Source organism: Heterobasidion irregulare (genome assembly GCF_000320585.1).
Source record: "Heterobasidion irregulare TC 32-1 unplaced genomic scaffold scaffold_07, whole genome shotgun sequence".
NCBI classification, from domain to species: domain Eukaryota; kingdom Fungi; phylum Basidiomycota; class Agaricomycetes; order Russulales; family Bondarzewiaceae; genus Heterobasidion; species Heterobasidion irregulare.
The window spans coordinates 1,567,851-1,593,344 of record NW_009258203.1 but is presented as its reverse complement, the minus strand read 5'-3'; the positions used below and the strand labels follow the sequence as shown (position 1 = coordinate 1,593,344).

Genomic DNA, 25,494 nt, shown 5'->3' with positions numbered 1-25,494 from the left:
GTGGCCGAAAATCTTATGAGGTCGGCACGATCTTGAGCTTGATCTTTTTTTGCAACGACGTCTCATCGGATTCACATGTATGTATGTATATCAGTACGAGAGCGCGAATCGGCGCCCTAGAGACGCCGGCTTTGGACGTTGCGGCAGAGATGAACCAGGCAACACTAAAATAATGACCAAGAACAAAGCACGAGCAAGGATATCATATAGCCCTTGGCAGCAACATCACATCTGAAACCTCGTCTTCCCTGGAAAGCTCCGCGCTCGGGCGCGCCTATCCCACCAGCCGCCATCATGATTGCACTCGCCCATGCGGAGGCACCCGCTCCTCTCGGACGCGTCGAACGTCGCGGTCGGGCGCACCTCGCGCGCGAGCCGGAGCGCGAGCTCGGCAGACGACGCGTCGTGGTACGGCCCGAGCTTCAGCTTTATCACGGAAGACAACGAGGTGTGGTTGGGGTTGGGCGACCGGGGCGCCGGCGTCCGCGCGGTTCACGAGCATGGAGTGCAGCGCGGCCCGGGAGGGGGGGGGGGGGACGCTCGCCTGGAAGTCTGCCTCGCGCAGGCCGACGGAGCGCACGCGCGGGAAGGGGGCGGCGGCGTGCTGCGGGCGCTGTTGGCCGCGTCGTGGGTGCGGGCCCGTCGTCGTCATTGACTAAGACGATGAGGGCGGAGGGTCCAGCGCGGCGCACAGCAGGCCCGCGGCGGCGGCGCTTGAGAAGGAGACGTGCTGCAGGGTGGTGCGGGCGGCGCTGGAGAGGAGGGCGGGCCGGGTAGGCAGGAGCGCGGAGCTGCGCCTGTCCATGGTGACGGCGAGCGTCTGGAGGCGGTCGAGGTAGGGCAGCCGACAGAGGTCAGCGAGGACGTGCAGGACGCGGTGCTGCTCCTCGGGGGAAAGGTCCACGCGCGGCTCGATGGACGGCGCCGAGCGGGGGACGACGCCGGCGAGGTCCGTCGAGCTGTGGGATCGCCGGCCCTTGAGCGCGAGATGGCCGTCCGCGCGGTCCGCTTCGCCATCCGCGCGCGGCGCCCGCCTCCGGATCGCTGTGTCTCGCGATCAGGGGCAAGAGCGAGCCGGCGATGCGCACCAAGGTGAAACCATGGCCCAGGATGGCCAGCTCCGTCAGTACTGAGAAGCGGAGTCTGTCGACGAGGGCAAAGCAGCTCGAGAGCGGTCCTTCGAGCGACAGACGCAACAGAGGCGAAAGCTCGATGGGCGGATATATCGTCTGACTGGAGAGGGGGGCCTTGTTCGTAAAAGGCAAGGCGATGGACTCTAGCCGATGCATGTCCGCTAGCCCATTGAAGAAATCGTCTTTTGACGGCGAGTCGCCCGTGCTGGAGGGGGGGGAGGAGATTACGAGGGGCTTGACCGACAAGCTCGTCAGATCACACAAGGTCGTCGACGACCAGGGGACTGTGAACTGTCGAATCCGTCCAAGGCGACTGAGCGTAAAAATGGAGCATCGTGCGCAAACGGGTCGGCCGGCAGGTGCATGACGCCAAAGATCGAAAACAGATCGAGAGTCTCCAGACGGCACGCAGGGTACGCGAGAAACTCGAGAGAGGACGATTTCCTCGCGTCGAGGCTGAGGCGGAGCACGCTCGTCTTGCGAAGCAAACCGGGACCGAGGAGCCCCGGCATGATAATCCTGTCATGCCATCGGTATCGTTCAACTTGGTTCGAGACGACAAGGGGGACGTCCCTCGATCGATCGATCATTGTGTATGTCCATGCGTCACGAATTTCGAAGGATATTCTTGCCCAGAGCGTCGGATCTTGCAGCGCGGCCTGTCTCCAGCGACGGCAGACATGAGTGACCAAGATCCGCCCAAGCCGTGGTCGTTCCGGATCATCTTTATAACAATGCGGAATTTGTACTGTCGCGAGCAAAGAGGATATATGCGCCAGAGTCTCTGATGGGAGACGGGAGACGGGAGACGGGAGACGGGAGACAGCTCCCTGCGCCGCGTGGCTTCGATGAGTAGGCGTTCGTGGATAGTGTGCTCATCGCACGTGGTTCGAGAGGGTTCTTTGTAAGTGTCAAATTCGGCGGATGTCACGGGAGATGCGTGAGTCGAACTGTTGAGCTCGAGCTCGAGCATAGACTCACTCTTCATAGGCATCGTTCGAGCCTCGAAGGCCACAAGTCAAGCTGTCTAGCAACCTGGAAGAGCGAGTTGTGAATGAAAACTGGCGAGGCCGCCGACCCAAGTGAGGTGATTTGAGCATAGCTGCAGTGGCATACCATAGACGAACAAGATATATAAAGGACAGGCGCGGTGGCATAGCCGTGCTGACACTGCTTTGTGGCGGCCTGTGGCGGACAACGATACGGTGCTATACCTGAATAACTTCATCGCGACGACCCTCTGAAGCTTGGAAGGAGCGTCGCCATGTAGGCTTTTGATGGTGGGAGAACGACCCGTCCGAAATGTTGAGAATGGCCGACCGGCCTGTCCTGCTCAAGCCGCCAGTGTCACGTGGAGTACGCGAGCGGCCAGACAAGGTTCGGCGGGACCAGACGACGCAGGCGCACGGCGATGGCTATACCCCAGAGGGAAGGTGTTGAGCGAGGCGGTCCCCCGACCCTCGAGCAAAAAAGAGAGAATAGACAACCGAGACTTTTGTGTAGACGAGAACAGCCCCAAAGATCGCAGCGCGGTGCTGCAACGTGCACGGCCGTATGCCGGCGCAGGCCGGAAGGGGGCGGCTATTCTTAGACGTGCCGCAGGAGGGTTCGTCGATCTGGAGACAATAAGAGGCAAGGCCGAGGGAGCCGAGCAGAAGGGCGGGGTGGCTAGGGAGCTGGGCACGCCGCACGTCACCACGACGCAGATCAGGGCGCGTGCGTGCATATGAGAACGGGCCAGGACAGGCCAGGACGGCTTGGAGGATGAAACAGGCGACGGACGGCCATCGAGCAACAAGGGAGAGGAGTGACGTTTCAGGGCGTATATACATGCTGGGACGACGTGGAAGCGGGGGGTTCGTGGGGCTGGGGGAGACGAGTCAGCGAAACAAAAAGGCCCCGGCGGCGTGGGGATGCGCCGGCGGGGGGTTGGCCGAGAGGCGGCGGCTCGGTGGGGACGACGGGCGGGGGGCGGGGCCACCGCTAGTGTGCGCAGAGCTCCGGGGTCGAGGGCGTGCGCGTTGATACATATACATATGTGGCAGAGGGAGAGCGCTCGGCCTCGGGGTGGGGAGGGGCGTGGGAGCAAACTACCCGATCGGGGAGCAGGCGGGCTGGCTTGAATTTTGAGCGGTGAGAGCGCCGACCGCGGCCGCGAGTAAGTTACGAGCCTGCATTTATCCGTTGCTCAGGCCCTTCCTCGTCGCTGCCCTGCACGATCCCGACGAGCCATTCTGCACTTGCTCGTCTCAAAGCTTCAACCACTACAAGGTGCGTATCCTCGCACCCCCCCCTCGCCCTGCGCCCTCCCCGTCCTGCACGCGGACGTTGGCTGATGCGCAGATCTTTGCCCGCCTTTATTTGATCGCGCGCGCCCTGCCAGGCCGCCCCGCCGCGCACGCCTGCTCCCTCGTCCTCCAGCCTGTCCTCGAGCACGCACAGCCCGTCTCCCAGTCACACATCCTTCGGCGGCCTTTGAATCGCAGCCTCAACAGCAACAACAGCCAACAACGCTACACTCCCGTGCCAGCCAGCCAGCCACCGCCTCCTCTCCTCTCCTCCCTCCTCTTCTCTCTCCCCTCTCCCCTCTTTCTCTTTTCTCTCCCCGAAGCTCATGGCAGCGCCCAAAGCCCAAAAGCCGCCCGCCCGTCCGCCCGCCTCCACCGCCGCCCGCTCCACCCACTCGCCCGTCATGCCCGCGCTGATGCCGATGCCGATGCCGATGCCGATGCCGCCGCCCCCCGCGGTGCCGCACGCCGAGGGCGTGAACGGCAAGAAGAAGAAAAAGCGCAAGGGCAAGGGCAAGGCCCACCCGGACGACGACGCCCTCGCTCCGCCCCCGTCTTCGTCGCCGCCCGACCGCGAGCACGAGGAAGACGAGGGCGCGGGCGCGCTCGATCCCGACGCGCTCGACCCCCGCTATGCCTATGCCCGCGGTCACGCACACGGCCACGGCCACGACGGCCACGACCATGGCCACGACCACGACCACGCGCACGCGCACGACCACGACCACGACCACGGCCACGATCATGGCCCCGGCGAGGTGGACGCAACGGCAGCGGTGACGCGGCAGAGCGCGACGGCCGCCGCGCAGGCGGAGCTGCTGGCGACGGCGAACGAGCTCTACCGGCGGATGGACGCGGACCCCGCGGGGGGGCTCGCGGCGGACGACGAGTACTGGGCGTCGCTGCCGGCGCACATACGCAACTTTGTACGGACCACTTACTCTCAGACGGGTTCAGGTGGTAACGAGCGGGCAAAGGCGCAGGCTATGTATGCGATCGCGCAGCAAATGGTGGGGGACGCCAAGACGCACGGACACGGACACGGCCACGGCCACGGACGGGACGGGGGGCTGGTCGGCGTTGGTGTCGGGGTCGGGGTCGGTGTAGGTGTCGGGGTTGGGGTAGGGGTGGAGGTCGGGGTCGGGGTGACGGGGGCGCCGGCGGGGTGGACGGGCCAGCTGCAGCTGCCTGTGGACCCGTCGATCTTCTCGGACGCGGCGTTCCACCTGGCGATGGAGCAGGACGCGAACGGGCGGCTGGACGGACCCGGGCAGCCGCCGCGGAGCCCGCTGCCATTGCCGGATGACGTTGTGCTGGTGGACGAGGACGGTGAGGGCGAGGGTGAGGGCGAGGGCGAGGGGGACGAGTACGACAGCGAGGACGAGGTGGACGAGAACGTGCGGGACGCGGACGGGCTGGCTGCGGTGCGGCGGGCGGTGGCGGCGGAGACGGCGGCATCGCAGGCGGCGATGGCGGCGGCGGCAGCGGCGGGGTCGGAGGAGGAGCGGACGGGGCCGGGACGGAACGAACGAAAGGGGAAGGACGGGGCGGGGTCCGGGCCGGTAGTTCGCACGGGGGTGGGCGGGGCGACGGTGGCGGGGATGGTTCCGGTTCCGGGAGAGATGGCCAGCGTGATGTCGGCCGCGCGCGTCGTCAACCCCGCCCTCAACCCGCCCTCGTCCCGCGCAGCAGGCAAGCAGCCCATGAACTACGCCCAGCAGCCCCAGCCAGCACACCCCCCGCGCACGACGCCCACAACAGCGACCACCCCCACCACCGCGCGCGCGGCCTCAAAAGCTCCCGTCCCACACCCCTACCCCCACCATCACCCCCATCACCATCCATCGCCCCCCTCCTCCAACGCCTCCGCACACCGCACACAGCCCCCGCCACAGAAGAACAGCAAGATATGGTCCACCAGCACCACCGAGGACCGCGAGCGCATCAAGCAGTTCTGGCTCGGCCTCGGCGAGCAGGAGCGCCGCAACCTCGTCAAGGTCGAGAAGGAGGCCGTCCTCAAAAAGATGAAGGAGCAGCAGAAACACAGCTGCAGCTGCGCCGTCTGCGGCAGGAAGCGGTCCGTCCTCTTTCCCTCCATCCTTTCTCTCTTTCTCCTCTTCGTGAAAATTTTCCCTGCTCACGCCTTCCGCCCCTCCGCCCCCGTCCCTGCCCCCGCCCCCCGCGCGCGCGCCCACACAACAGCAACGCGATAGAAGAAGAGCTCGAGGTACTGTACGATGCTTATTACGAGGAGCTAGAACAGTACGCGAACTACCAGCAGCGCTACGTGTCCTCCGGCGGCACCCTCCCGCCCCCGCCCGGCCCCGGCCCCTTCCCCGGCAGCGTCGAGCTCGACAAGAACGGCGCCGTCGTCGGCCACCCCCGTCCCCCCAACACCGCCCGCTCCAAGCACGCCCACGCCCACGCCGTGATGACTAATGGTCGCACGACCGCCCACGCCAAGGCCGCTCAGCACCAGCAGCACCCACAGCACCCACAGCCGCCGCCGCACCCGCACCCTCCCGCGCACCCCGCCGCGGCGAACGCCAATCCCGCCGCCGTCGCCGCCGCCAAACAGCACCCGCAGCACGTGCACCCGCATCCGCACGCGCACGCGCAGCCGGACGAGAGCGAGTTTGACGAGGAGGACGGGGACGAGGAGGAGTACGAGGAGGAGGACGATTACGAGGACGAAGAGGAGGAGGAAGAGGAAGAGGAGGACGAGGAGGACGAGGAGGACGAGGCGGGCGGCGAGGAGGACGAAGACGCGCCGGTCGCTGCCAAGGGCGCCGCGCGCCGGTCTGCGGCTGCCAATGCGCGCGGGCGCAGGGGCGCCGCGACGGCGGCTGCGGCGGCTGCGGGCGGAGGCGCGCCGAACGGGAAGGCAAACGGGCAGGGGGGGCTGTTTAATTTTGGGAACAGCCTCGCGGTGACCGGTGAGTGCGCGCGCTTGTGTGTGTGTGTGTGTGCTGTGCGCGTGGGGCGCGGCTGACTGGATTGGGTTGGGCTGGGCTGGGCGGCAGGGAACATTTTGACGGTCGCGGACGATTTGCTGAAGAACGACGGGCAGAAGTTTTTGGAGATGATGGAGCAGCTTGCGGAGCGCCGGATGCAGCGCGAGGAGGAGGCGACGCAGGATATGGAGGACGAGAGCGACGAGGAGGAGGAGGAGGGCGAGGGGGATGCGGAGGGAGAGGAGGACGAGGAGGACGAAGAGGACGAGGACGAGGAGGACGAGGAGGAAGAAGAGGAGGTGCGTGTTGAGCGTGGCTTGTTCTCTTGTCAAGCGTGCACGCGCTGATCGTGTCGTGTTTGCTCTCGCGCGCGCACAGGTGCTGACGGAGGAGCAGAAGATGGAGGAGGGCAAGAAGATGTTCTCCATCTTCGCGGCGCGCATGTTCGAGCAGCGCGTGCTGCAGGCGTACCTCGAGAAGGTCGCGCAGGAGCGCCAGCTGCAGCTGCTCCGCGAGATCGAGGACGAGGCCAAGGCGAACAAGGAGCGCGAGGCGCGCAAGGCCAAGGAGAACCAAAAGAAAAAGGACAAGAAGCGGTGAGTCCCCTCCTCGACTGGACGCGATTCGATTCGGGACTCGGGCTGACCCGACCCTCGGGGCGCGCCAGGCAACAAAAGCTCGCAAAGGAGGAGGAGCGCGCGCAGCGCGCGGCGGAAAAGGCGGCCGAGGACGCGGCGCTCAAGGCCAAGCAGGCCAAGCAGGAGGAGGTGCAGCGCAAGAAGCGCGACGAGGAGCGGGTGAAGCGCGAGGCTGCGCGGCGGGCGGCGGAGGAGGAGAAGCAGCGCAAGGAGGAGGAGCGGCGGAAGCGGCTCGCGGACGAGAAGGAGCGCGAGGCGGAGCGGGAGCGCAAGCGCAAGGAGCGCGAGGAGCGGGTCAAGGCGGAGCGCCGCGAGAAGGAGGAGCGGGAGCGTCGGGTGAAGGAGGAGCGGGAGCAGCGCGCGGCGGTGGAGAGGGCTGCCGCTGCTGCGGCGAAGAAGGAGCAGGTGGAGAAGGAGGAGCGGGAGAGGGAAAGGAGGGCGGCGAAGGAGAAGGAGGAGCGGGAGGCGAAGGAGGCGAAGGAGCGGGTGGCGCGCGAGTTGCAGCAGCAGCAGCAACAGCAGCAGCAGCAGCAGCAGCAACAACAACTACAGCAGCAACAGCAGCAACAGCAACAGCGTGCAGCCGCTGCGAAGAACCACCTGCGCTCGCCGACGTCGCCTCGCAATGCGACTGCCTCTGGGTCCACCCAACGCTCGCCGAACCATGCCGCCCCCAAGAAGATCCTCAACAAGCCAGTGCCGACGCCCGTGCTCACGTCTGCGACTCCCATTCCGCTTACACCGCAACAGCAGCAGCAGCAGCCGCAACAGCAGCAGCCACTGCTCCCTCGCCCGCCTCTTCCCTCCATCACGCCTCAGCTCCCGCCCTTGACGCCCCAGATGCCGCACTTGGCGGCCCTCGCACCGCCCATGTACTCTCCCGGTGGACCCAACCTCTCTGGCTCCTCGATGACCCCTCGCGGCTTCCCGCCGCAGACGCCGTTTGGCAACTTTGGCCCCGGTCCTAGCCCGTCCGTCGCTCAAGGCCCGCCGCCCCCACCTCCTCTCACGCCGTCCCTGCTCCCTCCCTCCTACATCCCAGGCCGCCCCTTTGACCTGACCTTCCCGCGCGACCAGCCGTCGTTCAATCGCCAGCTCGGCCCGCCCACCCCGATTGGCCCACCGCCAAAGGGCCCGCAGGGCTCGCTCATCGGCTCGCCCCCGCCCGCGACGAACCTCGCGCCGGGCTCCGGCCGCCGCGCGTCCGTCAACGACGTCGGGCCCATAGGCCCCATCACCCGCCCCGTCGCGCCCATCGCGCGCCCCGGCACCGTCGGCGAGGGCGTCCCCTCCGGTTCGGGCCCAGGCTCCGCGAGCTCGAGCGCACCGGGCACGGCCACGCGGACGGCGAGCGGGTCTGGCCACGCGTCGCCCGTGCGCCGCTCGCCGAGCCCCAAGGGCGTCGTGCTCGGCTCGTCGGCGCTCGCGGCGGACGATGACGAGTTCGTATCGGAGCGCGCCCCCACGCGCGTGCAGGGCGCAGCGCCGGGTGCGCTGTGGCCGGCAGCCTACTCGAGCCCGCGCAGCGCGGTGGGGGAGGGCATGCGCCCGCCGTGGGGCGCGCCCTCCGGGCCGCCGGGTCCACCGGGCCCGCCTGGGCATCCTGGACCCGGACCGAGTCCTGGGCCTGGGTTCGGGATCGGCGTCAACGTTGGGATGAGGGCGAACGTCGGCGTCGGCGGGCAGCGCCCGCAGCCTATGGGGAACATGATGTGGGGCACGCCTGCCGCGGACCCTCAGTGGCACCCTGCCGCTGCTGCCGCCGCCGCCGCCGTTGCCGCGAACCATGCGCACTTTTTCAACAATGGGCACGCGCCTGGACATGCGCACGGGCATGGCCACGTCGTGCATCCGGTGCATGGGCACGGGCATCATGGGCACCAGCACGGCCCGTTCGTGGCGCACAATCCGCCGGCGTCGCCGCACAACGGGAATTAAATGCCGCCTTGTTTGTTCTTTCTTTTGTATTGTTCGCTTTTTTTTCTTTACTTTACCACCCCACCCATCGCATCGCATGCATTCTTGACATTGCTCATCGCGCTCCCGACCCGACTCCGACCCCCCTTGTCCCTCGCCAACACCGCGTCCGTTCGTCTGTTTTCGACGTTTCGTATCCGTCCCTTCTTCCTCTCCATCGCTCGTGCACTGTCCGGTCCCGGCCTTCTCTCTTCCTTTCATTCAATCTTTCTCTGCCTGTCTCTCCCTCTGTCTCTCTCTCTATCGCTGTCCTAGTTGCCCCCCTCATCCCCCTCGATTTACCTAGTAGTAGTAAGCAGTAGCATAGCACGACGCTAACAACATGATCTCGAAGAACATTTTTCTCAAAAGACTGAGCGCGGGTGTCCGCGGCGGATGTGCTGGCCTTCTTCCGCCGACCGCTATCGCAGGCGAGGGGGCACATGATGTAGTCTCCCAGAGGCAGAAGCGTATGTGATCCTCCTTCGACTTCCGACTGTTCTCCGGATATTTGTATCTGACTGCAGGATGGCGCCCACATGAGTTCGCGAACGCGAACCGCGATGCTTCTCTCTCTCCGTAGTGTGACTTATAAGTGTTCGTGAACGGCGGTCGAGCGTGTGTGCGAGCAAGATAGGTCTAGCGATGATAATGCGCGCTGCAGGTGCGCTCCTCCTCGTTTTGTGTTTCTCGCCCAGCGCGCACGGCCAGACATGGTGCGGCAAGGTCTACATGGCGAACGAGACCGTCGTGCCCCCCGGCAACCAATTTAAATACCCCGCCTCGTCCCCCACGCCCCTCCTCGCCCTCCGCTGCGCCCCCGCCCTCATCCCCTACCTCCCCGAGGACGCCGCCGCGTCCCCCGCCATCCTCGTCGACGCCCCCGTCCGCTACGCCGCCATCGCCAACGCTAAGCCCATAGCGACCGCCGCGGCCCTCACCCCAGGCACCGCCGGCCCCACGGACGCCCTCGCTGTGTCGCTCGCCATCGACGGCAAGCCCGCCGCGCGGGGCCGCGTCCCGCTCAACGGCACCGCAGCGCTCCCGATCGACCTCGCCGGGCTCGGGCTCGCGCCGCGCGCGGAGCCGTACGCGGTCACGTGCGTTGCGACGACGCCGGAGGGCGAGACGTTCACCGCGCGCACGGAGCTCGTGTACCTCCCCGCGCCGCGCGCGGACCAGGCGGGGGCGGTCACGAAGAGGGATCTGCGCACGGGCGCGCTGCTGGCGCGGCCGGTGGGTGCGCGCGCGACGGGGGCCGCGTACGAGCCCGTGTTTCCGATTGGGTTCTATACGAACTTTGGGGGGTATTTGGATTCGAATCTGACGCTGCTGGACGGGATCAGGGACTTGGGGTGCGTCGGGCGTGTTTCGGCTTCGTTGGGTGCTGACGGGCTCGCCGTAGGTTCAATCTGGTGCGATGTTCTTTGAGATTTTTCCTAGGCACGATGTTGACGAGTGTGCGCGGTAGGTCCATCCCGTGCCGCCGTATGACAACATGACCGCGTTTGATCTCGTCGCAAAGAGGATGGAAGAGCTCGGGCTGTACCTGATGTACGACATGCGATGGTGAGTCCCCTCTGCGATCTCTATCTACAGCCGCGGCGTCCTGAACGTCTCTCGAGGACATACACGAACCTCTCCTCCGTCGCCACCCAAGTCGCACACGTCCAGCCGCGCTCCAACCTCCTGCTGTACTACACCGCGGACGAGCCCGACGGCACCTCGGACCCGTACAACGCGTCCACGGACTCGTACGCGCTTATCCGCGCGCGCGACCCGTACCGCCCGACGTCGCTCGTGCTCAACTGCCAGGACTTCGGCTTCGCGGGGTACGCGCCGGGCGCGGACGTGCTCCTGCAAGACGTGTACGAGATCGGGAACAACGTGACGTGGAGCAGCGAGTGGGACACGCCGTGCACGCGCGTGCGCGGCGACTGCGGGTGCGACAACTGTGCGGGCCGCTTTGAGGACATCCGGGAGCGCGTCGTGGAGTTCAGGGCGCGGTTCGAGGTCGAGGGGTGGGAGCGCACGAAGCGCGTGTGGACAGTCCCGCAGGCGTTTGGGAACGGGCAGTGAGTGCGCGCGCGCGTCGTCGTCGTCGTGGTGCTTGTGTTTTGTTGATCGTTTGCGCGCGTAAAGGTACTGGAAGCGCATCCCGACGGGCGCGGAGTGGCTCGTGGAGGCTATCGTCGGTGTCAACGCCGGCGCGCGCGGCATCGTGTCCTGGAACGACCCGACAACGGACGACATCCGGGCCGCGGCGTCGCTGCTCGCGCTCGCGCTGCCGCGCATGACGCCGTTCATGTTCCCACCTCCGATGTCTGCTTCGTCGGGGGTGGACTCGAATTTTCAGCACGTGGTTACGGAGGACCGCGTCGACCTGGGCGTGTGGGCGGTCGGGGCCCGGCGGCTGGTGCTGGCGGCGAATTTAGAGTATGCGGGACGGAGCGCGGGCGTGCGCGAGGTGCTGGGGTCCGGAGTGGACGCTGGGAAGGTGGAGACGCTGTTCGAGGCGGGGGCCGGGGTGAGCGGAGGAGAGATCGCGTTTGGGAGCGTCGCGTCCGGGGCGTGGATCTTTGGGTAGAGCGTCTGGGGGATCACTTATCGCGTTTGTTTGTTGTGCGTCCGTTTTATTCTTGTTTTGTATACTGGCTAACGCGCGGATTCTGCTGATGCAGCATGTACAAGTGTCTGGTTTTGCTGTATGCTACGGCTGGGATATCAAAGGTGTATTCCATTGTATACATAAATTGAACGGTTTCGGCCCGTGGTGTGGCGGGCGAGGGCAGGCGTCAATGCTGCTGCTACCTTACTAGGTACGACTTCACGTGTCCATCAAACTTGCACAGAACACGTTTCCTTTCATCACAACAGGGCCTTACCTTTGCTTCGTCGGCCGAGGTGAGCGCCGCCGTTCACCGGCTCTGATCAGTCCAGGACCGTGCACATAGCGTGACAACGAGAAGTATACATCCGGATGCTCCCTCTGGCTCCCGCAAGAGAGACTTTTATCTTCAAGGATGCCATCTGGCTTGGCGGAGATCACGATGGTCATCCACTCACGCCTTACAACGAGTATACAAAGATCCGTCGCAGGGCTACATTGAGCGTGATGGAGAACGCTGCCCTGTCGCAATCCTTCTTTACGTTCGGGCTGCTGGAAGCGGTATTGGAGGTGTCGATCGCGGAGAGTACACTGCTACGTATGAACGGCGATGGCAAGGTCGTGATGACGTGCGCGAACCTGCCTCCCCTGCTTCGAGACTGGCGGCACCGCATCCGCCAGCTGGGAGATGGCGACCGATGTCGTGAGTGGGCGAGCCGCGTGGACACGGCGCTGAAGCATGCTTACGGCCTCCTCCATCTCGAGGTCATGCATCCTGCGTACAGCGCGTTTTTTAGGAGCGGGTTGCCCGCGGAAGACATCACCGCCATATTTCACGTCATAGCGTCCATCGCAGAGGCCGTGACGTCTTCGCGGCGCATCTTTCCGTCTTCGTCTGTGAGTCCGGGGCACTCATGGACCTTCATGGTGGATTTGTACAACTTGGTGCGGCGAGAGATGGTGGCCAGAGGGTGGTGTCCGTTCATTGTCACGGTGCTTTCTGACAGCGTCTGCATGCTGGGCTACGCTAGCACGCAACAACCGTACATTCGGGACTCTGCCAACGGACACGACAAGTGCACACAGAGAGCATGCACCATTCATAGGATCGACCCCACCACGTATCGCAACAAACACGCTACGCCGACGTGCAGGTGTCCACGTTTGAAGCCACCGTTGGCACAAGTGGTCAATCTGTTGGAGAATCAGAGAATACCAATTGTTTGTGAGACGCTGGACGGCGAGCTGTGCTCAAGCGATGCCTTCGACACTCCATACGTCGCGATATCTCATGTTTGGTCGGATGGGCTTGGCAGCACGACCGAAGACGGACTGCCGGCTTGTCAGATCAATCGTCTGGCGGCGATCGTTCGCCAGTTGGTCCCCAGCGGCGCGTTTTGGATGGATGCGCTGTGCATCCCGGAAAGGAGGAATATGCGAAAGCGCGCGATCGGATTGATGGCCCAGACGTATCGTCAGGCGCAAGCGGTGCTCGTTATCGACGCGGGCATTCGGTGTTGCTCTGTTTCTGCGCCCTTGGAGGAGAGGCTACTTCGAGTGCTGTCCTCCGGGTGGATGCAGCGGCTGTGGACCCTTCAGGAAGGATTGCTGGCCCACAAGCTCGTATTCGAGTTCTCGGATGGCCTGGCTGCGATCGAGGAGTTGATCCCTGTGGGAGACGACCTGCTCGACGTGCTGTTGACCTCCCTCGCCAGCGAGATCTTCCGCCTGACGAAATACAAAAAACACCCCTCCGCGGCGGGGCCTGCCGAGTTCGGGCTCGGGGACGTCGCGCGCGCCGTGCGCTGGCGGAACACGAGCAAGGGAGAAGACGAAACGCTGGCCATATCCGGCTTGCTGGACATTGATGCCTTCGAGCTAGTCAGCCTTCCTCCCGCGCAGCGAATGAAGACCTTGCTGCTCAGAGTCCGGAGGCTGCCACGGAACATCATCTTCATGCTCGGCCCCAAGCTGGACGAGCCCGGGTTCCGATGGGCACCGCGGACTCTGATGAGCGGTCGCAGCCCGTCCATGGCCATCGGCAGAGACTCGTGCGAAGCCGAGTGCACGTCCAGCGGGTTGAGAGCGGAATATTCAGCGGTTTATTTCGCAGATGCTACCTTTGGTGGCGGCGTGCAGTGGTTTGTTCGAGACCGCCGTCTCGATGCCGAGCAGCGCGTTTATAAGCTCACGGACCTGCCTCAGGACGACACCGCGACCTACTCGTGCAACACCCTATTGTTGATGGCCCCGCCGAGACGGTCGGAATTGACTCCTTGCGTGGCGGTTTTTACGAGGGCACCCGATGCAGAGGTTACGGTCGGCGATAGCGATAGGCTCATATGCGAGTTTAGGAAACGGCTGATGTTGGTGGACATGAGTGAGAACGAGCTGAAGAGAGAGAAAACATACACTGGCATGGTGGAGGGGAAATCGGGGAGGATGCGGGTGCTCGTGGTATGACGGCAATTTTTAGATAGTTTTCAAACTACGAATATATGCGATAATGCAAGCAGTGCCGCTCAGCGAGTTTTGTTATGTAAATTCAAGCGTAAGCGTGAGCGGAGTAAGTCACTTGCACTATGGCCGGCACCGCGGTAGAAGCCGCAAAGCTCTCACGCGTTGCGCTTTCGTTTTCCTTCCTTCCGTCCCCTTCTGCGAGCGTAGTGGTGCTCATGGGCTTCCAACAGGTCTAGGTTGCCAGGCTGGTTTGTTCGTGTGGATCGTCAGGAGCTGTCGACCGGCCCTGAGGAGCATCTAAAGGTTGTTTAGACCAGCTGTCGGTAGTGCGCGCGTTGTGGAGGGTGGAGGCTAGTAGAGGCGAAGGTGAGTGGCCGAGATCGATCGAGCTTCGTAACACTACATCTGGAGTGTGGGTCTTTGGATAACAAGTCGGAATATGCTGCTTGTACGTGTCTTCTGTTCGTATCGTATAAACGGTATCGAACCTCATCAATTTCATGCAGAGTTGACAATTATTGTCTCGTTTCACCATTCACATCTCCCTATTTCACCCTTCTTGACCATTTTTACTCTCTTTCATCTTGATTCTCCCAATGCTTCTCGAACTCTGCCATCGTCGTCAGGATGTCTGCCAAATGCTAGTCTGAGAGCACTCCCAGTGACGAGACGAACTGCGAGACTCCGTTTCCAGCGCATTTACTTAGATGAGGTTGGTATCCTCTTCGCATATATCACTCTCATCTGCCAATCCGAGAGCTCTTGAGGAGTACCTCGAATGTGTAGCTGCGCTTTCCGAATGTGGGTTCTTGATCTTAGGGTATCGCCCGCAGTGATCTGCGCTCGACGCAGGTCGAATATTCATCTAGTGCAGTTGTCACACCAGTTGGTTCATCATCGTGAATCTCATCAATTTGAGTCAAGAGAAAGTAAACCCTCTTGACCAGGTTGTGCTCTGTGATTACTAGATTAGCTGCTTCTTGATGCACAACTTCCTGCGCACTGCGCGCTAAAGAGGGCACTTTACCTCCTCTCGTCTCTCCTGGGCTACTTGCATGTGTGATAGACACACCCTGATCCCACTATCCTGCACATCCTCCGAATGGGTAGTGCTTACATGGCAGGTCTGCTGGCATATGGACATCACGAGGCAGGAGCGCAGCAACCCGAGGCTGCCTGCAGTTGGAGTTTGTACGTCTTCTACTCGATCGTGCTGCGGAGGCCACTTATAGGATTTGGGAGCCTGCTTTCCCCCTTCAACTCTTTACTGTTGTCGAAGTCGTGTATATATGAGAGTGTTCGCCATGGCTCTTCTCTCGTCACTCCTCACAACATGGCCCATCCTGACCTCGACGAGCTTTCCGCCCAGCTTTCCCAGCTTTCCACGAAGGACACCAAAATGGAGGCCGTCTCGACCTTCGTGAACAGTGCACCGCAAGGTCCTGGACAGCGCGAGACTATCGTACACCTAGCGGGAAACAACGTTTCCAATTCAGCTGGCCAGACCGGGCTTCGTGATGGGGATACTGCCATACTAATGAGGTTGCTGAAGCAGCACGGCCTCGATTTCGACGACTACATGAAGGTAGTGTCGGGAAGCGAATTTGACGCCTCTCTCTCTAGGGCTCCCTGCGCTCATGTAGTCCCTGAAGAGGCATGGAGCTGCCCGAACGAGGGTAGGATGATTTGCAGCAATTGCAACATTGTGGCATACTGCTCTAAAGTAAATGCTCTTTTCTTTGTGGACGTTGAGCACTCAACATTTCGATAGGATTGCCAAAGAAACCATTGGAGAACTCATAAACAAGGTAGATAGTCTACTTAGCGCCACGCTTCATTGTCTAATCTGTCTTGTTTGGTAGACTGCAAGGATCCGGTCCGTGCGAGTGACTGGAAGCCTGCCTGGGTTCTGGAGATGCGCGAACCTTCCTTTGTATCCGGGCAAGAATCCTCGAATTGGCTATCTAGGTTGAAACCTATCGCGCTTGGCATGACCTTGTAGGTTATTTATGCATTGAATTCATCTGTATCCCCCGCGATAATTCCGTGCACATAGGTGGGGCAATGTGCCAGCTATGGACATCGTCAACTTAACGCACAACGAGATTATTGCAAAGGATCTTGTGCTCGCATTTGTTGGTGATTCGTCTATCTCAATCTTGAAGTCGTTCCCATTCCAATTTTCTGTATAGCCTCCGGCGATCTACGCAATCTCATACTGACTGTAAATCGGTTGCCATCCGATTATTCCGGACAGCTCACCGTTGTCCTCAACGATTACAATCCACATATTGTCCTGAGGAATGTTTTGCTTCTAATGATTCTAGGCACATACGCGGATCGGCATAGCGCAGTCGATGTTGCTTTGCATTTCTGGTACTCAGCATTCATACCAATACAGTATGAAGTCCTTGTGCAAGAGGCCATCTTGCGGTTTACAAAGCAGTTGGGCTCAGGAGGGACTATCTCTTGCCCACTGTCTTCGACTTCAAGCATGACTGGCCTTATTGGCCCTAAGATTGTTGAGCTCATTCAAACGAGCTATGGAGCTTCATATGGGTTTGATGACGTCGTGAACGAAATAAATCGTGTTCGGTGAGTTTTGTTCTGGTTTGTTTGGGTACAGTGACATGAGATTTAGTTACAGTTTGACACTTACTCCATTTTTGTAGGTTTGAACCTTCTCGCATTGATAGACATCATCGTCAATATACCAGACTCGAGCCCTCTCATCGTCTTGCCTTTCTTGAGTTCCGCAGGTTCGGGATCGTTCTGCCATTCGGTGCCCGCAACGATCATTTCAACACACCGAACCGCTTTTTGTTCTCACCAGAGGGCACGTGGTTGCAAAATGATTTGGCCAATCCCTTGAACTCATGGGAGTAAGTCATTGGTTGTCCGTATTTGCGCAGGGCTTCGTTTGCTGATCGCAACTCTTGTGCCTTGTCAGCCCTCTAGCTGTCGTTGAAGCGGGGAAAGCTCACGGCGCTGTACGTGCCGACCTCTATGGCTGCCTCTACTTTTACCTATCGGACCTACTTCGTGAATTTGCGGATCGGTTGGGTCGCTTTCGGATCTCCTTCAGAATGTTCCAGTCCGACGCAGGTGAACTTTCGAAGGCCATGCGGTCCGGCGCCCTGTCTCATTATGGCTTGCCTGCGACCACACGTTTCGACCGCATTGATGTTTCCAACATCATCGATATTGAATATATGGGCATACCGCGTGTTCTGTCTGATTGGGGACCACAACTCAACTCGGATGCGAATAAACATGCATCATTGATTGGTTATTCTATGAATTGGGCGGCGCACCAACAGGGTGCCAAAGCTGAACAAGATGATGATATCAAGCGGTCGATCGAGATACTTAGCAGCCGTGGGAGAGTACGTCACGTTCAACTTTACTCCTACGAATGTCGTTGATCACGATTCATCAGATTCCTACCTCATCAAATATTGCATCTTTGAAAGAAGCGCAAGGTGTGACCTAAATCTCTCGCTGCACCGCTGATTGCTTATTCCAACGATTTCTCAGAATACGCTGGAATCATCTCTGCTTATCATCATTCGTTCACTGCCGTCTATGATAATTCGAGTGCATTTGAAAAGTATCTAGCCAGTCAAGATCTGAAAAAAGTCCTCCTCACCTCGAGACTCAAACGCAAGTCAACGCATACAATCTTCCCTCATGTAAGCAGTCTTCTACATTGCCCTGCAAACAAATCACTTACGGCTTTGGACAAGCGTCTATGTGCACCATTCGATGGCCCTGCAAGCGCTCTTCCCGTTTTTGCAAATGATGAGAGCTGGTATCTGAACGTGTGTCCTATGGTCCATAACGCTGACACTTGCTGATTGGTCAAAAAGGCTAATGTCAACGCTCCTCTTTGGTCGGAGCGTTTTGTGGAGTTTTCTCGCACTTGAAAGTCGATGATTTGTCTGTTGCTTCACTGCTTGCTGTATGTCAGATATCTCTTCGCCTACTGCTGGGCTACGGTGCTCTACAATCCCAATGTGTGTTGCTACAACAAGACGCGATGATGCTCCGCCTGCAATGACCCCCTGTCCACACGGCGCTCCAATCATCAAAAACAAACTTAGAGATATCCTGGCATAGTCCTTCCAGACTTTTTTTGCCTGCCAGAGGCATCTGATTTTGCCTGCTCCTTGGGGTTCAAGGCGGCTCCTCGGCATTTTGGCCTTGCTCGTGGTCTTGTATGTTTTGAGCCGAAGTTATCGGTCTCCGAGCGGAGATATGGGCATCAGTTTGTGGATCATGAAGTTGAGCGTCAAAGTCTCTCGAAATAGCACGCATTGATACTGACCTTTTTAGTCGAATTCTGTCCTGACATGGCAAAAACACGTTCAAAATGGATAAATTATGACATGACTCTAGATGCAGTCTAGCGGTGCGTCCGAAGTGCATGGTACATCTGGAAGCAGCAGCGAGCCTGAATACTCCGCTCCATTTTTGTTTGAGCGCTTCAATACCATTCTTGTCGAAACGCTCCGTCTCTATTGATACATGATCTGATGACAAGTACACCTTCTACCAGTGTGTCATGCGGTCTTCGGGACACTCGACTATCGGTGAACGTTCTCACTTTCTCTTCCCACTGCGTAGATCAAACCCAAGTCACTCCCATGCCTCAGACCCCATCGATCAATGGAACGCAGGAGGACTTCGTTCAGTTCGGTGAATTTGGATCCGATGCTGTGAAAGTTGGCATCATCGCGGTCGCATGTCAGAGCGTAGTTTATGGTCAGCTTTATCTTTCTTCTGCCTCATTCAACTTCCATATCACTGAGTATTGCATAGGTGTATATGCGATGCTTTTCATACTCTCGACCTATATCCTCTTGTGAGCGATCTTCATCGACTTGAATATTCATATTCATATTCACCCCATATGCATACAGACGTAGAGGATTTCAATCGAGGGCAAACATGGCACTGTTGTCCGCCACTACCGTCATGTTCATTGTCTCAACAGCATACCTGTTTCTATGTGTGGTTATCACAATTATGGAATTGACACAAGCCGGCAATCAGCATTATGCACACACCCTCGACCAACTAACTGTGGTGCAAGTCTATGTGCCCGCAATCAATGTTCGTGACTTCCATCAATCTAAGATGCCAAGTGATTTTGACACTCTGCAGTCTGCAATCAGTGATGCGGTTGTCATTTGGAGGGCCTGGGTATTATGGGAAGACAATAGAAAGGTCATGATAGTCCCGCTCGTGCTTCTGGTCGGCTCTATCGGTTAGTGTCATGTATTTGGCCCGAGCCAGCAAATGAACAACTATACCTCCCTCTAGCCGCTATGTGTACAAGCGCAGGATACGCAATCTGCACCTTCGTCGTTCACGATCTTTCTAGTTCAAACCACTGTAACCTGATGGCCATGCCTACCGAAATGATCGCTTGGGTGCTGTCGCTTGCGACAAATGTGGCGACTACATGCTTGATTGCATATAAGGCCTGGTAGGTGCTTGTTCGTCTTTGGTGGCTCGAGGGAGGCTATTGATCGCCGTGTTAGGGAGCATCGTCAGTTTATTAAGACTAATTTCGACCATGGCACCGTGAAATCAAAAGCACAAGGGATTCTCTCTCTCCTCGTTGAATCCGGTACAATTTTTTGCATCTTATGGGTAAGTTAAATCGTCTCAAGAGTTGCTACCAATTTCACACCGTTTTTCGTTAGATCATAGGAATTTCTACAAACGCTTCATTCATGGTCAATTCGCGACTTACAAAAGCGTTGTCCGCAGGCGACGCGATTGCAGATACATCTGAGATTCACCTGATGGTAGGTATTATTATTTCTTCCACCCCTTAAATTGAGGCTCAACACGCTCGATGCGATTAGGGCATTTACCCTACCATAATCATTCTGCTCGTAACATTTCAGAAGACTGTATGGGGTGAGACAACCGGGGATAGCTGGACGATCCAACCAGCATTCTATATCCCGGATCAGTCATCAGGATCAACGTCAAAGAGCAGCCTCGAGCGACAATGCCCTAACTCCGAAACCAACGATGTCGATGACGAAATTCTCCGAAGTGGTTCTACGGCTATCACGCCCCATGCGAGCATTCAGGACAGTCTCATGTGGAAGCCCCGGTCATCTAGCATTGATCTGCCACCGCCAAGTAACTCCGTGTAGGTTGGAAAGTGTTTCATTTGTCAAACAAGTCCAAGCTACCAGCAGATGTCTGATATTGAAGGTGAAAAAGCATATATACTCTATTTGTAGATTGTAACCGGCAGCAGATACCTAATTACTAGTATACAGTACGTGTAATAATTCTACAGCACAGTCGTCGAATTTGAGACCACTGATGAGGCTCGTTTTGAACGATGCTCAATTGTAAAAGTGCGCAGCTGATATGCAGGCATCATAATCAAAGACTAAGTAGTTTTATCTTATCCTATCAATCTAGCCTCACGCGAGCTAGCGAGGTCACCGGTCACCATTGCTCACCATCTTCAACCTTGTAACAACCGGCGTTCGTTGAACATGACTACGAAGCAGCTATCCCTTCACCACGTTGTATTGACATGCGCAAGATATCCAGCAATTGATAATCATGCGCACCCCCTTTTGTCTGCCTCCAAGCGTTCCGCATTACCTTTCGAAGGCCTTGTCTCCGAGGCATCTGGCCGTGCACTTGATGACGCCGTCCACACCCTTGCATGCTACCGCGCGACTTGCGAGTTGGCACAGCTGTATGGTATACAAGGAGATCATCCAAGAGAAGTGGCATGGGATGAGATAAAACGAGTACGGGAAGGTATGGACTACCAAAAGCTCTGCAAGTTATGTTTCGAACCAGCGAAGATTTACTGTCTGTTATTGGACGACGGCCTCGGCGGGGTGGAAGAGATGGCGGAAGGGTATCAGTGGCACGATCAATTTACCTCAAGCCCTACGAAGAGGATTGTCAGAGTGGAGGTCGTTGCTCAGGTATGCGTGCTTTATCTCGTTTCCAGACCTCTTATGTGGGTATGTGATAGCGTCTTCCTACTAATTATCTGGGTCCAGGAAATTCTGCAAAGCCTCTTCTCAAGCCTACCAGAGGCTCTGCCATCAGATGTTGTTAACATTTTTTGTCTCGAACTGGTAAGACGCATAGAACAGCAGGCGCAGGCGAAGGACGTCGTCGGATTCAAGTCCATCGTGTGCTACCGGACTGGCATGAACGTCTCCATGTCCTGCACTCACATTGAACTTGAAAAAGCTCTCGATGCAGTATATCAAGCATACCGCTCAGAACCGACCACACCCATCCGTCTCGCGGAAAAGGTGGTGAACGATTTCGTCGTGCGTACAACACTCGAGCTCGCCGGCAAGTACAAGAAACCGGGTATTCTTGTCGTCTTCTCCTCTATGCATGAAAAAGCCATTCACCACCACCTTGTAGTTCAATTCCACACGGGTCTCGGTGATTCAGATATCACCCTCGGGCTCTCAAGTCCCTCACATCTCCAGCCTATCATGAAAGAATACCCCAACACGCCGATCGTCCTCCTCCACTCGAGCTACCCATACACACGCGATGCTGGGTATCTTGCTGCAGTGTACAAAAACGTATATCTTGATTTTGGCGAGATCTTCCCTTTTCTATCGAGGAGCGGGCAAGAGAGCGTCGTTCGGCAGATGCTAGAGCTAGCACCGACCAATAAAATTATGTGGTCCAGTGAGAGGCTCTGTAATAAAATTGACGCTAGGCCGGTGCTGACGGCCTCAAATATTGTTGTAGCGGACGGACATTGGTGGCCTGAGTCTTTTTACCTGGGAAGCATACAGGCACGATCGGTCCTTGGCGAGGTAGGCTTTCCGGCGGATTTGAAACATCTTTCGTATAGGGCATTGACTCGCGTTTATGATTACAGGTGTTGTCTGAGTGCAGCAAAAGAGGAAGTATGAGCTATCTCCGTGCCATCGAGATCGCGAAGGACATACTGTTCAACAACGCGAACCGGATCTATAACCTCGGGCTCCAGGCACCAGATATCGATTTATATGAGTAAGAAGAGATAGTAGTTCTACATTGTTATTGGCCTGGTGTAGAGTGTTCCTCAGAAAGGTCTTCAGTACAATATGCGGTGGTGCGCAGGATTGAGCTCTTCGTCCTGAGGATCTTGAAGTGGTGCATGCCTCGTAGTGTGAGGGTCCGATCTCGCGCGTCCGAGGTGGAAAGCCTTTCGGTCTTGAGGAAAGGCGATTGCCTTCGTAATTGTATCAACAAGTACGAGAACGGCCTGTGTAAGGGAGCCATGGCTGCAATGATGAGACGGTGAGTGCAGAATATGGAGTTTCAATCTTATTTCTATTGGTTTTCAGCGTTTAGCATCTACATAGAGCCGCATTGTACAACGTGAAAAAGAAACCTGCCGGAAAGCCAAATATGGTATGGCACACCATAGTCAGGTTCTCAAGAGACGGTCGATCAGCAGGATCCGCTTACCTGTCCCCCACCTAACGGGTGACAGAAACAGGCCCACTCGGCCGGGAGTGCGCTTGCTTATGCCTCCGTTAGGTTGGGGCGATTCGATAGTTGTATCATATATCTCATGGGACCTCCCGAAAATTGGACCTAGAGAGGCCTTTGGCAATCCAACAAGACACAGTGGATACTAGAACTCTTTCCGTTGTCAGACATTGCTACTCGTAGACTGATCGTGATGAGAAAGGCATACAATAAAGTGATGTGGGCCGGATGGCCTTCGGGTCGATGCTGTTAGAGGAAATGATGGTGTTGACCTACATAGAAGCCATTCTTTGAGCTGAGATGTCAATGATGGAAATACCCGAAGACCTTGACCTGAATATAGTAGTCAGAACTCAAGAGACTCGATCGAAGAAAGCCTGCTCGAGCGACATAGACAGAATCTTTCCCGGCCAAGAGATTCCATCAATGCCGCTCAATACATGGCAGGAGACGCACCCGCACATAGACATAGCAAGTTGGGCATTGACCACAATGAACTTGACAACATGCCGATACCTGACCAAGAGTAGGTACTCAATTAGACTAGTACAAGTAGCTCATAAAGATGTTGAAGGCAGGTTTGAAGGATGCCTCGGAAATCACAGTGAAGCGGCGAGTGAACGGTCCATGTCATACCCTGGACTTGACGCTGAGTATGGCAAAAGATCGACATATGGTCTCGTGTGCTGTGATCGAATCCGAAAGGACAATCGGATAGAGGAGTGTGGTTTGAGCCTGCCTCTCGTCTGATGAGCGGTATTAACAGTGCCGCTCCTGGCCGAGCGATGCTGTAGATGCCGCTCATTAGACGAGGCAGAGATGCTTTACTGTCAAGTTGATCCATTGTCGTTGATTGAAGTCTTGGAAAGCTGATCGTTAGGATGTCGCTGTTGGTTATGTACCACTTGTTAGATTTATTTCTGCTTATTGAACTAAGGCCAAAGGTCATACCGGTTGTTAGATATCGATCAGGATTGAGAGAATTTGAGACGGCTGGGTCAACTTACCGGATCCGACCGCAGAATGGAGCGCTGGCGACTGCGTGCGATGGAAAAGCTGAATCCCTCTTGTGTTCTGGCACTAGATAGTTGAGCCAAAAATCAACAGAGTACACACTGGATCACAGAAACGGAAGCATACCTAATTTTTGGTTGTGAATTGAAAGCCGTAGCAGTCAAAAAATTACAACCTGTCGTCCTCTTCACAATAGTCAGAATCGAAAAGGATAGTCGATCAGGGGAAGGTCCGCTTACCCTGCCTCCCGCCTGATGAGTGGCGTAGACAGAGTCGCCCCCGGCCGAACGACCCTCTCACGCCGCCCATCAAGTGGGAGAAGTAGATGTATAAAGGTTATAGTCCTATAGGTATTCGTTGAAGCATTCTTGCAAGATATTTGAAGTTATGCCTTGTGAAGATGAGCGCCGGCCTTGCCAAAATTCTTAAAGTTTTGTTCTTGATATCGACCTTTCTTCGAAACCCTCTCGGAAAATTGCCTTCTATGGCGGATGAGATTTGTATACCATATTATATTCAAAAAATAAACTCACTGCAGAGTCTTGACGCGATGGTGAGGGATCAAAAGAATATGAAATACACACCTTGTCGACAAATGTTCAAACTGATCTTGATTATTGACCGACGTTCTATACGGGGTGTAAATATCGCGGGTAGTGAAGGAAATACTTGAGAGAGGTCGTATCGTATTGATCGCAGTGACACTCATCTCTCTAGCAGAAAATAAGCTTATAACGATAGTTCCGACGCACCTGTCAGTGTAATTATGTGACTTGATCCTGCGAGCGCAATGAGGATGACAGTCAATGGAATGAAGGGAGTGAGACACACCAAACTTGCAGGAAACGTAGCATCGTCCTTTTCCGCACCTATGATGTGCACCCAAGATTACATTAAGACGTCAGGCTGGGAATACAAAAAGAAGGCACACACGAATTGGTTTGAAGTGCTCGCTAGATGTGTTACTGTCAATATTTATAAGGACTGTGGGTCAACCAACAACTCACCTTATATATCTTCCATCTCATGAGCAACACAGACGAAAGTCCTCCCGGCCGAGGTTCCGCCTATGCCACCCACTCGATGGAGGGCTCGCTGATACAATGCTGAACCGGGCCGCTCGGGAATCATGGACGAAGTCTGTGCACCTAGACAAATTGAGGAAAACATATAGCGATGGGGGGAGTCTGAAAATAAGGCCATAAATCCTCTCGATTCATCTACGACGTTCACAAGAGAGCCTACCTGCATTCGAGACAAGTCCCACATAACCAATTCCAAACCAGACCCACGGACCACTACCGTCGGCACCGGGAATGACCCACCACAAAGGAGAAGAACAAGGAAAGGTGGCAGGAGAAGAAGAATGAACGATGGGAGGAGAAGGGGAGAGGAGAGGAGAGGAGGAGAGTAGATGATGAGAGGAGAACGAATGATGAGAGGAGGAGACGGGATGAGGAAAGGAATGGGAAGCGGAGAAGGAATGGGAGGCGAAGAAGGAATGGGAAGAGGAAAAGGAATGGAGAGAGGAAAAGGAATGAGAAGAGGGGAATGGGGAGAGGGCGAGGAATGGCAAGAGGGAAAAGAATGGCAAGAGGGAAAAGAATGGGGAGAGGATGAGAGGGAGAGAGGAGAGGAGAGGGGATAGGACGAAGCAAAGCAAGGAGAGAAATAGAGATGAAGAGAGAGATGGAACGAGAAGAGAGAGAGAGAGAGAGAGGGAGGGAGAGAGGAGAAAAACACAGCATAATTGAAAAGGAAAGGAAGGAAAGGAAAAGAAAAGAAAAGAAAAGGGAAAGCTCTGCGGTCCCAAGCGAACAAGATTTCCACATGCCGTCCGAACCTTTGTCGCGAGCAAAGGCAGTCCAGCTACGCTTCAAGAATGCCGCCCAGGATGCTGAACCGTTTGGAAGGGGAGTGATTAGAGAAAAAGAGATG

At 57.4% G+C, this 25,494-nt stretch overlaps 11 protein-coding genes across 11 annotated transcripts; 9 read left to right on the top strand and 2 right to left on the bottom strand.

Annotated features, from left to right (window-relative positions):
- Window positions 1–225: 225 nt before the first annotated feature.
- HETIRDRAFT_452989 (uncharacterized protein) lies at window positions 226–2,127 on the bottom strand (the record flags this gene model as incomplete). The annotated part of the gene is made up of 6 exons (XM_009550202.1): window positions 226–420; window positions 470–655; window positions 728–1,044; window positions 1,100–1,338; window positions 1,419–1,976; window positions 2,018–2,127. 6 exons carry the CDS (start codon window positions 2,125–2,127, stop codon window positions 226–228), a joined length of 1,605 nt encoding a protein of 534 aa, XP_009548497.1.
- Window positions 2,128–3,747: 1,620 nt separating this feature from the next.
- HETIRDRAFT_419588 (uncharacterized protein) lies at window positions 3,748–6,413 on the top strand (the record flags this gene model as incomplete). Its single annotated transcript, XM_009550201.1, has 2 exons — window positions 3,748–5,223; window positions 5,643–6,413. The coding sequence occupies 2 exons, from the start codon at window positions 3,748–3,750 to the stop codon at window positions 6,411–6,413; spliced, it is 2,247 nt and encodes a 748-aa protein (XP_009548496.1).
- On the top strand, window positions 6,172–6,975 carry HETIRDRAFT_477569 (uncharacterized protein; the record flags this gene model as incomplete). The annotated part of the gene is made up of 4 exons (XM_009550200.1): window positions 6,172–6,357; window positions 6,445–6,545; window positions 6,630–6,674; window positions 6,754–6,975. Exons 2-4 carry the CDS (start codon window positions 6,504–6,506, stop codon window positions 6,973–6,975), a joined length of 309 nt encoding a protein of 102 aa, XP_009548495.1. The 5' UTR covers window positions 6,172–6,357; window positions 6,445–6,503.
- Window positions 6,976–8,535: 1,560 nt separating this feature from the next.
- Window positions 8,536–9,336, top strand: HETIRDRAFT_410525 (uncharacterized protein). The gene has a single exon (XM_009550199.1). It carries the CDS (start codon window positions 8,556–8,558, stop codon window positions 8,949–8,951), a length of 396 nt encoding a protein of 131 aa, XP_009548494.1. The 5' UTR covers window positions 8,536–8,555; the 3' UTR covers window positions 8,952–9,336.
- A 284-nt stretch (window positions 9,337–9,620) lies between these two features.
- HETIRDRAFT_452987 (uncharacterized protein) lies at window positions 9,621–11,556 on the top strand (the record flags this gene model as incomplete). Its single annotated transcript, XM_009550198.1, has 5 exons — window positions 9,621–10,324; window positions 10,375–10,384; window positions 10,441–10,538; window positions 10,595–11,044; window positions 11,112–11,556. The coding sequence occupies 5 exons, from the start codon at window positions 9,621–9,623 to the stop codon at window positions 11,554–11,556; spliced, it is 1,707 nt and encodes a 568-aa protein (XP_009548493.1).
- Window positions 11,557–11,949: 393 nt separating this feature from the next.
- HETIRDRAFT_171524 (uncharacterized protein) lies at window positions 11,950–14,040 on the top strand (the record flags this gene model as incomplete). Its single annotated transcript, XM_009550197.1, has 1 exon — window positions 11,950–14,040. The coding sequence occupies one exon, from the start codon at window positions 11,950–11,952 to the stop codon at window positions 14,038–14,040; it is 2,091 nt and encodes a 696-aa protein (XP_009548492.1).
- A 1,576-nt stretch (window positions 14,041–15,616) lies between these two features.
- HETIRDRAFT_321982 (uncharacterized protein) lies at window positions 15,617–17,894 on the top strand (the record flags this gene model as incomplete). Its single annotated transcript, XM_009550196.1, has 9 exons — window positions 15,617–15,760; window positions 15,809–15,845; window positions 15,900–16,035; window positions 16,094–16,176; window positions 16,230–16,632; window positions 16,710–16,919; window positions 16,988–17,415; window positions 17,575–17,729; window positions 17,784–17,894. 9 exons carry the CDS (start codon window positions 15,617–15,619, stop codon window positions 17,892–17,894), a joined length of 1,707 nt encoding a protein of 568 aa, XP_009548491.1.
- Window positions 17,895–18,683: 789 nt separating this feature from the next.
- On the top strand, window positions 18,684–20,213 carry HETIRDRAFT_321935 (uncharacterized protein; the record flags this gene model as incomplete). The annotated part of the gene is made up of 8 exons (XM_009550195.1): window positions 18,684–18,801; window positions 18,859–18,901; window positions 18,960–19,152; window positions 19,204–19,306; window positions 19,363–19,528; window positions 19,584–19,695; window positions 19,749–19,853; window positions 19,914–20,213. 8 exons carry the CDS (start codon window positions 18,684–18,686, stop codon window positions 20,211–20,213), a joined length of 1,140 nt encoding a protein of 379 aa, XP_009548490.1.
- Window positions 20,214–20,567: 354 nt separating this feature from the next.
- On the top strand, window positions 20,568–22,081 carry HETIRDRAFT_322714 (uncharacterized protein; the record flags this gene model as incomplete). Its single annotated transcript, XM_009550194.1, has 5 exons — window positions 20,568–21,014; window positions 21,093–21,414; window positions 21,472–21,747; window positions 21,811–21,878; window positions 21,944–22,081. The coding sequence occupies 5 exons, from the start codon at window positions 20,568–20,570 to the stop codon at window positions 22,079–22,081; spliced, it is 1,251 nt and encodes a 416-aa protein (XP_009548489.1).
- A 123-nt stretch (window positions 22,082–22,204) lies between these two features.
- HETIRDRAFT_171528 (uncharacterized protein) lies at window positions 22,205–22,432 on the top strand (the record flags this gene model as incomplete). The annotated part of the gene is made up of 2 exons (XM_009550193.1): window positions 22,205–22,347; window positions 22,402–22,432. The coding sequence occupies 2 exons, from the start codon at window positions 22,205–22,207 to the stop codon at window positions 22,430–22,432; spliced, it is 174 nt and encodes a 57-aa protein (XP_009548488.1).
- A 1,034-nt stretch (window positions 22,433–23,466) lies between these two features.
- HETIRDRAFT_428303 (uncharacterized protein) lies at window positions 23,467–24,410 on the bottom strand (the record flags this gene model as incomplete). The annotated part of the gene is made up of 7 exons (XM_009550192.1): window positions 23,467–23,474; window positions 23,550–23,622; window positions 23,655–23,682; window positions 23,796–23,900; window positions 24,141–24,185; window positions 24,309–24,335; window positions 24,388–24,410. The coding sequence occupies 7 exons, from the start codon at window positions 24,408–24,410 to the stop codon at window positions 23,467–23,469; spliced, it is 309 nt and encodes a 102-aa protein (XP_009548487.1).
- Between the last annotated feature and the right edge of the window lie 1,084 nt (window positions 24,411–25,494).

Bases quoted from the DNA above. Each gene is read 5' to 3' on its own strand.
- HETIRDRAFT_410525 (XM_009550199.1), top strand. From the start codon at position 8,556: ATGCGCCCGCCGTGGGGCGCGCCCTCCGGGCCGCCGGGTCCACCGGGC.